Source organism: Pogonomyrmex barbatus, unplaced genomic scaffold (assembly GCF_055798465.1).
Source record: "Pogonomyrmex barbatus isolate J1 unplaced genomic scaffold, ASM5579846v1 scaffold18, whole genome shotgun sequence".
Lineage (NCBI taxonomy): Eukaryota > Metazoa > Arthropoda > Insecta > Hymenoptera > Formicidae > Pogonomyrmex > Pogonomyrmex barbatus.
In genome coordinates, this window is record NW_028297114.1 from 3,824,535 (window position 1) to 3,835,149 (window position 10,615).

The 10,615-nt window shown below is 30.9% G+C and overlaps 2 protein-coding genes across 4 annotated transcripts; one reads left to right on the forward strand and one right to left on the reverse strand.

The window, feature by feature from the left end:
• Nucleotides 1–464: 464 nt before the first annotated feature.
• Nucleotides 465–10,537, reverse strand: LOC105431686 (xaa-Pro aminopeptidase 3). Of its 3 annotated transcripts, none has more exons than XM_011646036.2 (10): nt 10,398–10,537; nt 9,695–9,861; nt 8,598–9,539; nt 8,161–8,523; nt 6,742–8,091; nt 5,517–6,682; nt 5,095–5,400; nt 3,535–4,976; nt 2,708–3,255; nt 465–2,610 (listed from the first exon to the last, which is right to left on the reverse strand). In XM_011646036.2, exons 2-5 carry the CDS (start codon nt 9,741–9,743, stop codon nt 7,934–7,936), a joined length of 1,512 nt encoding a protein of 503 aa, XP_011644338.2. In that variant the 5' UTR covers nt 9,744–9,861; nt 10,398–10,537; the 3' UTR covers nt 465–2,610; nt 2,708–3,255; nt 3,535–4,976; nt 5,095–5,400; nt 5,517–6,682; nt 6,742–7,933. The 3 variants fall into 3 exon arrangements, with proteins under 3 accessions (XP_011644338.2, XP_088931087.1, XP_088931086.1); XM_089074961.1 differs by lacking the exon at nt 10,398–10,537 and adding an exon at nt 10,047–10,188; XM_089074960.1 differs by lacking the exon at nt 10,398–10,537 and having other exon boundaries at nt 9,695–9,930.
• On the forward strand, nt 3,842–7,499 carry Paics (PAICS bifunctional enzyme). Its single transcript, XM_011646028.3, has 6 exons — nt 3,842–3,983; nt 4,669–4,992; nt 5,089–5,432; nt 5,524–5,799; nt 6,523–6,667; nt 6,744–7,499. The coding sequence occupies exons 1-6, from the start codon at nt 3,977–3,979 to the stop codon at nt 6,902–6,904; spliced, it is 1,257 nt and encodes a 418-aa protein (XP_011644330.2). The 5' UTR covers nt 3,842–3,976; the 3' UTR covers nt 6,905–7,499.
• Nucleotides 10,538–10,615: the final 78 nt, after the last annotated feature.

Genomic DNA, 10,615 nt, shown 5'->3' on the forward strand with positions numbered 1-10,615 from the left:
AAAAGGGACTCAAAAACAAAAAGAAAAAAGTTGAATGAATATGAATATAAGTTGAATATGAATATAAGAAGTTTAATCAGCTTAACATCTCTTGATAAAGATCAAGATAAATATGCATCCTGGGCAATGCTAAAATAGCTCGCAAATCGTTCATTTGACTTTAAAATATGACTTTTTGACTATTTGACTTAAAATTAAAATAAAATAGAGATCTTTTTTCTTCAATTTGACAAAAGTTCGAAAGCAAAGCAATTTTAAATTTCAACATAAAAATGGCGATAATTCGAAAATAACGCATTTCCAGACTTATGTTCATATCAACTTTTTTCTTGTTTTTGGGCCCCTAATCACTTTCCGAGTGATTGATCTCTACTTTTAAAATATATATAAGATATAAATAATATAGATATTTAAAGTAATATAGATAACTGGAATGACAGGTCACAAAAGAAAAGGATACGATATATATAAATATATTCTTGTATTATCAATTTTAATTCCAGAAATATGAATTATTATCGGTATTTCTTAAATTGTACACAATTAAAAGTTTTTAAACATTTAAATTTATTTCCCTTCAGATTTAGATATATTATCAATGACAAACTTCATATATATTCAAAACTAATATTGGATTGGCTTATAAATTATGTATTATATGTTAAAATATCTTTTCTAATAGAAAATTTCGTAAAATTCCTTTTGTAAAAAATTCCGCTCTGCGTATTATCTGTATTGCCCTTGTAAACTATTGACCCCCAACGGACTGATAGAATCGATATCTTACAGTTGTTCAATGCTACAACTATGTTTTCTTATCACATTTACGCAATTCGCATTTCGCAACAATTTCATCATCTTATATCATATTGACATCATGAATGTCAGAATATAGAGCAACTATATTTGTGTTTACAGCAAATTGATCCTTTCACGTCATGCAAGAAATCACACAATATTTTTATGCAACAACGTTAATTTTCCACTGTGTTGTCAGTTATGAAGTACATATAGCTGGATGATTGCGACCCCCCTCTCTGTCTCTCTATCTACCTATCTTTATCTATCTATCTATCTATCTATCTATCTATCTATCTATCTATCTATCTATCTATCTATTTATTTCTATTTGTCTATCTATCTATTTATCTAACTTTTTAATCATCTTATAAATTGTAGATATATTGATTTAATACAAATTCTAAAATTTAGACGAAATTAAAATGTTAAAAATAAGAGGAATTTATAAATTATTTATCAAAAATAAAAAATAGAAGATATTATCTTCATTGCGTAATTAACCAAAATAAATTTGTTATATTAAAAAAAATTATATTGTTAATTTATTCGACTTCTAAACAAATTGACCTATCAAGTGCAATTAGCACTACAAATCTTTTATTTACAGAATATATTTTCTTTTTTTTTTCAGTCAATTGTGAAAAAAAATTACAATTTTAAAGTTTTGTGAATAGATTATTGATTAAGACCAAGAATAAATAAATGAATAAAACGTATATTATATATAACGTATATAACATATTCAATTTTCGGAGGCACTAATCATCTGTTGAATAGACTATACTCGGCGTAATTCGAGTTTCAACGTATCAGATTGCAAGAATATAATAATTTCTTTGCTCATCTTTTATTTTATTTAATCTATAAAGTAAAATATTTTATTTAATCCATCAAGTAAAATATTTGAAAGTTTTTTAAAAAAATTCGCTTGATATTCTGCTTGGACTTTCTTCGACCGTAATAACTTCGACCGTATTATGATAAATTTTAATCATTTATCTGTTTTGATTTTTTGATTATAGAATTTAGTGACATTAACTTATTTGAACTAGCAGAACAATTTGATTGGAAAATCAAATAAAAAAGAGATGGAATCAAAGTGTATATTTTATCTTAAAAATGTATTTTTCCATGCGTAAATAAGATATTTAACTTTGTATCGATGTATTTGTACAAACTACTGTGAATTAGTTAAGAAATTGCTTGAAACGAATCTCTAACAATATTTATGCGCATGAAAAAGTAAAAATAAAACTGGATGGATTCTAAAAGAAATTGTAAAAATAAAAAAAACGGTCTAATTTTCTATGTATGTGTATAATAATGTGATAATATTATTAAACAAATAAACCGACATATTTAAATACAGGAATAAAATATCAGAGACATATTGGTTAATGTGTAATATTAATATAATAATCGAGCTTCAATCAAAATGTTATTTACGGTCTTCATGTTTTTTAAAAATTTCGCTAATTTGAAGACTCGCATATAACAAATTTTCTTATATAGACATTGAATAAATCTATATATAATGCATGTAAACTATATATAGCACGTGTATAACACACGTGAGCTAAAAAATAATAATTAACGGCGTTGATTAACAACCGCAATGTTTCACATGAAGCTACAAAGCCACTCGCAACAGTCTAAAGAATAATTCTTGGAGCAAGGCTCAATCAAATCGTGACTGTTGATGCAACTGGCCTATCTCTTGTCAACATCATGCCTATGCGAGTCCATCACTTTGCGAAGATTACAAGGGCTACCTGTTGACTTATTTCCCTATTTTCTCAAGACGGAGATCTACGCAGAGAAAACGCGATAATGAATTAAATAGGATATACGCTCACGGCCGGCTTGAATCTCGGAGAGGATTATCAATGGGAAGAGATACACATACCTCACGTGTGTCGAGCGTATATAGCTCGCGTCGATGAAATGCGTCCGTATTCTTCGTCCTACTTCGGGAACACGTCTGACTGTACGAAATGTGCGCTTCTCTGGCGCGTTCCAAAGCACAAATGGGCTGATCGGCACTGTGCGACCAATGAGGAAGCCTCCTCTGTTGGCAGGCGCTCAGGCTCGACTTTTATCTCTTCTCTCGAAGAAGAAGAGGGACACGCAGGAGGAATATTACAACGCCGCGTCTCTCGAAAGATGGGCTCCTATTTTCATTCCTGTTTCTCTTCCGACCGTCGAGAATCACTCGACGCTAAACGCAAGAAATCACACCAAGGGCAGATTACTTAAATGATGTTTACGTCAGCCACTGATTATTGAAATTATCCTCTCGCCGCCAACTGATAGTGCATTAGCATGATAGACGTGTACGGCGTAATAATCCTTCAATTCTTTCCTGAATTTCCGAAAAGGTTGGCTTTAATAGTCCTTTAATCCTTACAACATATAATTTCACAGGATTTCAATGCTGCCAAATGATCATTCTTTCTGGAAAGGAATGGAAAGATCGATATAGTTTCGAACTCCAATTTTATCGACTATGACGTAACTTTGAAAATCGAAGAACAAACATATTTTTGTTACACAGCGTTATGATCGAACAATATTCATGCTATATTACTGATGTATCTACTGACATTCCACGATTTGAATAAAAGAAAATGATTTGTAATTTCTTAATAAATTAATTAGAAAAAGTTCCTAACTTAATATTAGATTAGAAGAAACGAGAAGAATACGAACAATAATTTTTTTCTTATATCATACATTAAAGTAAACGAGCTTGTTGTGTGTGCTACTATTCGTGTCGCGTGACATGGATTAGTAAAATACTTTTGAAGCTTTGTCTCTTTACTGATGATAATGAACGTATGATTCACATATGTTCACATGTGTTCTATGTTTCCAGCAGAGACGGTCATTGTGACAGTTGATGAAGACTCACTGTTATCTGTTAATTAACGGAGAACTTTCTAGAATGTTTTTTAAATCCTCTCGATAGAGGAAATAATTTACTTTAATATGTATAACGCGAGAAAAATATTTGTGTGACTTTTCGTTAGTGATATCATGTCGCAACGAGGAGCCAGAGGCTCTCGAACCAATCGGAAATCAGAGCGACGAAGATCCGTAGTGGGGACTGCCAAAGAAATGTATGTGAAATCAAGCAGCTTAGACCCATTCCAATAGTAAACGTTAAAGTGGCAGGATGACTGGTAAGTGGAATGTTAGAATAATTTCGGTTGAACCAAATCTTTCTCTTAATTTAGTAGATTTAATAGATAAATTCTGAAAACATAGCATTAATTTTGTAACGTTTATGATTGAATAAATTGAAATAATTCTGAAAAAAGCAAGAAGGGGTAAATGCTTTCCTTGGAGCAACAGGTGGTTGATAATGTAATTTGCAAATGCCGGCCGGCATCTCGCGCGAAAAATCTGATACATTTGTGTTTAACACATTTATATCATTATATAAGGTAAATATTGGATAGTTTATTCAAGATTGTTTTAAAATGCTAATATGATTCTGCCATTAGGTTATGAGAATTTAAGTACTTACTTAAGACAATCTTAAATGTATAAAAATTTTTAAAATATATAAGAATTGACTATAAATATCAATCACATTAAAATTTGATTTTAATAGCCATATAAATTAAAATATAATATAATATAATATTATATTTAATATTATAATTATAATATAATATATATAAAAAAAAATCGTGGTTAATCAATAAATATTTACATAGAGCATCTGTACAATCATACATTTGCAAGCAATTCAGAACACTCGCAGAGAGAGGCGAAATTAACAATTGATATTACAAAATGAAAGAATTTTGTATTATCTAAATAATATTAAAAGATTATCGTTTTCTCTTTTGTTTTTTCTAGATTATAAACTTGGAAAACTTATCAACGAGGGAAAGACGAAGAAGGTTTATGAACTTTTAAATGATCGTACATTATGTTTGCTGGAAAGTAAGGATCGCATCACTGCTGGCGACGGCGCCAAGTCTCATGCTTTGGAGGGTAAAGCGGTGATTAGCACGTCCACTACTGTCAAGGTCTTTGGATTGCTTAATCAAGCTGGTATAAAAACAGCTTACATTAAACCTGCTGGTCCGAATTCTTTCATAGCGAAGAAATGTGATATGATACCAATCGAATGGGTCACTAGGAGACAAGCAACTGGCAGCTTTCTAAGGAGACATCCAGGTACACATTAAAACATTAATATTGTCTCGTTGGAATTGATAGAGTTAAAACAAATATTAACATGAATAATATATTTACATATAATTATATTTTCAGGAGTACCTGAGGGTTATAGATTCAATCCACCTCTGCAGGAAACATTCTTTAAAGACGATGCTAATCATGATCCACAATGGTCCGATCAACAAATTATTTCCGCGGGTTTCGAAATGAGTGGCAGAAAAATAACGAAGGACGAAGTAGATATTATGAAACGCACTACTCTTGTTATTTTTGAAATTCTTGAGAGAGCTTGGGCAGTACGTAATAGCTCGCTGATAGATATGAAGATAGAATTTGGTATAGATTCGGATGGAGAGATTTTATTAGCTGATATTATTGACAGCGATTCCTGGAGACTCTGGCCATCTGGAGATAAGAAACAGATGAAAGATAAGCAGGTAAGACTATTTCTTTTTTCTTGATAGTAAAGTATTTCTGTTAATGTTACATAAACTGGCTTTTTAAAATTTATTATTACTTACTACTTAGGTGTATAGGGATCTATCCAACGTAACACAGCAGAATTTGGAGACTGTCAAGTGTAATTTTAAATGGGTAGAAGAGCAATTAGATTATATTATTGAGGCACCAAAGCCATTGGTCGTTATACTTATGGGTTCGCCATCCGACAAGGCGCATTGTCAAGAAATCGCGAAACACGCTGCAACATTTGGTCTGAACCTACAACTCCGAGTTTGCAGCGCTCATAAGGGTACTGAGGAAACTTTAAATATTCTTGCTGAATATGAAGGCACCGGTGAAAATGTATGTTTAAAATTTCATCTTTTTATCTATCGTAATAAACTTCTAATTAGGTGAAACATAGATTTCTTGAACATTTTATCTATGAATACTTTTCATCTATGAATTTTTTGATAAATATAGAATGGAATTTTCTTTAAAAAAAAATCTAAATTTTAAGGAATATATCATATTATTGATTTTAATATAATTCTCTATGTATATATTCGAAATAATTCTTGTCAAAATATCGAATATTACAATAAATTTAAAAAATAAAATTCATAGATGCAAAGAGATATAATAAACAGCGAATTATTTTCAGAATTATAATGTGCATACTTATATGATGTAGTAATAATGTAATATTAAGAATTATGAGAATATGTTAAAAGATGAAAAATAGCATATATATATATATATATATATATATATATATATATATATATGCATGTCATTTATATAATTAATTAAATAGTGTAATTACACAATAGTGATATGCAGAAACTTATAATGATATTGTGCAATTTTATATAGTGATATTTATCATTGCGACATGATCACAGTAACTCGCGATATCAAATGTGTTAATGAAGGATAATTATATCAAAACTCATACAAACTTATTGAAATAATCTGTGTTATCCCGTTATGTCTCACGAAACCTGTTATGATAAAAAAAAAAACGATAGTCTATAAAAAGATTATTTCTGTTTATCACAAGTTTCTTATTTCTTTTTTCCGTAGGTGGTGCTGATAGCAGTAGCCGGCCGCAGTAACGGTTTGGGTCCAGTGCTCTCCGGCAACAGCGTCTTGCCTGTCATAAATTGCCCACCTTTAAAATCAGACAATATCGAACGAAGCATATGGTCTTCTCTTGACGTTCCATCAGGTATCTTAATTGATCCTAAATTTATAATTTATAATGTATTTATTGTTCGAAATGTAAAATTGAGTTATATTTACAGGGCTTGGTTGCACAACAGTCGTGCATCCAGAAGCAGCTGCACTCGCGGCGGCGCAAATCCATGCGATGCATAATCATTTGATTTGGGCTCGTTTGCGTGCACGCGCTCTCTACAATTTCATAAGCTTGAAAAAAGCCGATATGGAATTACGGAAATTATAGTGTGTGCAGTGTTCCAACTAATGAGTTCAACGATAAATTGCAATTAAATTTGATGTTAAAATAATTCATTATTAACATGGTGATATTGTCAGGCCGGAGACACATTACAACCTGTTTTATTAAAAATCAAGTTTTTTTTCAAGTTTGATGAATTCATGACAATACAATTGTGAGAAGAAGTGTATATTCTTTAATATATTTTGCTATAATAATTCATTTTGAATTCTATTTTTAAAATATTTTATAGACATCTATCTCATGTTCAACGTTTTACTTTATACCTCATATTTACCTCATATTTTTATGTGTCATGCATTCATGTAAATCGAGATACAAAAACTTTATCCTAAAAATAGTAATATGATCGGGTTATAGATTGCAATACTTGAATTTATACATCAAATGATCACGTTAACTCTTTTTATATATACTTTACTGTTATTGATTCTAGTAATACTTTACTGGTTTCAAGTATGTAATGTTCGTCTATATCCAATTAAAGAAATTTTTGAATAATGTATAACCGATCTTTATATAGATTTATAATAAAATATTGCAAATATTTTTATGTTTAAAATAAAGAAAATGCAAAATATTGAATATTTTTCTCTCTATATACATACATATATTACACAATTATATTAATTTAAATCTTAAATATGAAATGAAAATAATATATAATTGTCTAATACATAGAAATGCACATATATAGAGATTGTTGTACCAAATAATTCTTCAATTTTATCTATTTGAATACATTATAAATAAAGATTTGTATGATTTATATATATATATATATATATATATATATATATATATAAATCATACAAATATATATATATATATATATATATATATAAAAGAAAATCATTACTCAAGACTGCAGTTGCTTTCATATAGATACAATTATCTGCATATTTACAAGCATATATACTTATGGTTTTTTATATACATATAAAACGTAAGAATATATTTTCTTATATACACTGAATGCTTATTATCACTTATTACCACTATTATTTTTGACCTTTAACTTGCTAAAGCTTCAATTTCCGCTACTTCTTTCGGACAGTTTTTCGTTAAGATTTCTGAATCGTTTTCTGTTATTAAAACATCATCCTCTATACGAATACCTAAACCGTGAAAGCGTGACGATGCATAAGGATTCCTTGGACTTACGTATATACCTAGTACAGAAAAGAAACATATAAGTTAATTTAAAAATAATTTCATAGAGCAAATGTTTTGAGCAATACCAGGTTCTATTGTTATTATCATTCCAGATTGTATTCTTATGCTTCTGGATATTTTTTCTGTGTCATGTACATCCATTCCCAGATAATGACTAACATGATGCGGACAGTATGTATACGCGGACGCCAATAATTTGTTTTCATCTATATTTTTTGGTATTAAGCCAACTTCTTGTAGTCTTTCACCCAAAAGAAGACACATATGTCGAAACGCGTTGTCCAATGACGGCATTTCTTTCAAGCTTTCTATCAAGTTTTTCTGTACGTCAAGTACTACCTCATAAAGAACCTTTTGCTCTGGAGTAAATTTGCCATTAATTGGCCATGTTCGCGTTATATCAGACGAATAGCCGTGATATTCACAGCCTGCAAGTGGATAGAAGTGCAAAAGCAAGTTTCGATTACATGCTAATCATAATTTAATAAATTTCTCTACAAACCTGCATCCATTAAAACCAAATCGCCATCTCGTATAATTTGATTATTACTGATATAATGTATCACAGTTGCGTTTTTACCTCCTGCTACAACGGGAGGATATGCCAAGTATTTAGCTCCGAGCATACGACATTCGTAATCTACAGTGGCGAATAATTGATGCTCGCTCATTTCTGGCTTCGAAGATTGAATTGTTTTTACTATAGCCTTGGAGGCAATCCCGCAGCTTTCTCGCATTAAGTTGATCTCGCAAGCACTCTTGATCAAGCGAATTTGGTGAAACAAAATCTTGGGAGAAGCAAATATTTGATTGTCTGTCAATTTGATCAATTGACACAGCTTTTTATGCAAGATCGGTTGAACAATATCGGCATGATCATACCATACAATACTGCTTTTATCTTCTTGTACAAGCGTAGTTAGGAATTGTTCAAACTCTGTAACAGGTAGAGCATAATCTGTGCCAAACATTTCTGCTGCCATTTCAACGCCAGTTCTTGGACCATCCCATAATTCTGAATGTTCGTCTTTTGGCCTTACGAATAAAGTGTATGATGACTTGTCCTCCTTGCAAATAAGTACTAGGATACTGTCAGGCTCCTGACACCCAGAGAAGTATAAAAAGTCCGTATTTTGTCGAAAAACATATGGTATTTTATTAGACATGTAGATTGTGGATGACGCAGGTATGACAACTATTTGCTGCCTGCGTACATTCTTGGCATTTGCTGTTAGTGAGATGCTTTCTACCAATTTAGAACGTCGTCTCTTAAGTTCCTGAAGCGATATACCTGGCAATACCTCTCCTTGCTTTATCAAATGTGGATGTGTCGTCGACGTCGGTTGTCCACACACTTGTGGGTGAACACCACGTGTGCATTCTCGCTGCGTTAGATTACTTTTAACTGTCGTTTCCGCCGAGAAGTATGTCAGTAGCTGACAACCTAAAATTATATTAATGAAATATATGCTAAATGCCCAATTTTTCGAATATCGCGAATAAAAGCATGGAATTTATTGTAATCTTATGTCATTGTATTAGTTAAATCTCTTTTTCCTTGGAATATCACAAATATACCGGCATAAACATGATTCTTACCAAATTTATTCGGATTATATCTCAGCAAATGCTTTATACTATTAAACATATTTTCCTCTTTAAATGTTTTTGATATTCCTTAATGCTCGCTGCAGATTTTTTATCGATTTGTACTTAGTTTCTTGCAAATCTTTTAATATATTCTGACATCCGATGTAGAGCTTAACCTATACAATTTGGAGTAAATGTTAGAATGTATATATCAAAGTCTGTTCTGTATACCGATAAATGTACTATCCCACACTTATGGTAAAGTGAAATAGATATATGTTTGAAGTTTAGCGAAAGCGAGAAGGATGTCCATTTCTATTAATGCAGATTATTTTTAATTTCGATTTAATATATTTTTTACCTTTTTTTAAGTTTTGAAAATCAATAAATAATAAGACCAAAATGATTGTTAACTTGTATTACTAAATGGAAAGCACCAATGAGAGATACAAGAAAAATTAAACTTAATTAAAGTTAATTTACATCGTTGGGAATAAACGTAAATGTGCATTCACATAAGAAATGGAAAAAGCAGAATTTGTTAGAGCCAATCAGTAGAAAAGCAATCATATCAGTATAACTTCTGATTGACATTAATAATTAAAGCCTATTTTTAAATTGAACTTTTTCGCCTTTTTCTGTCTAACATAGAAAGAAAAAGAAGAATTATAAATGGTACTAGTTTGATATTTTGAAATAAGGTAAAAATTACAGAAGCGTGAAACTTCATTGGAAATTCATTCTGAATCCTTATTCTTAGTCACTGATTCTTCACTCATCTCTCGCGCCTCATAGTCACGTGGTCACATGGGAACAATCGCAAGAGGGGGACGGTGGCACAGAGGAGAAACAGCTGATTTGAAGATAAAGGAGTGTCTAGAATAAGGGATCTTGAAATACATGAGATCGACTGCTTGTCTTCGTTGACAG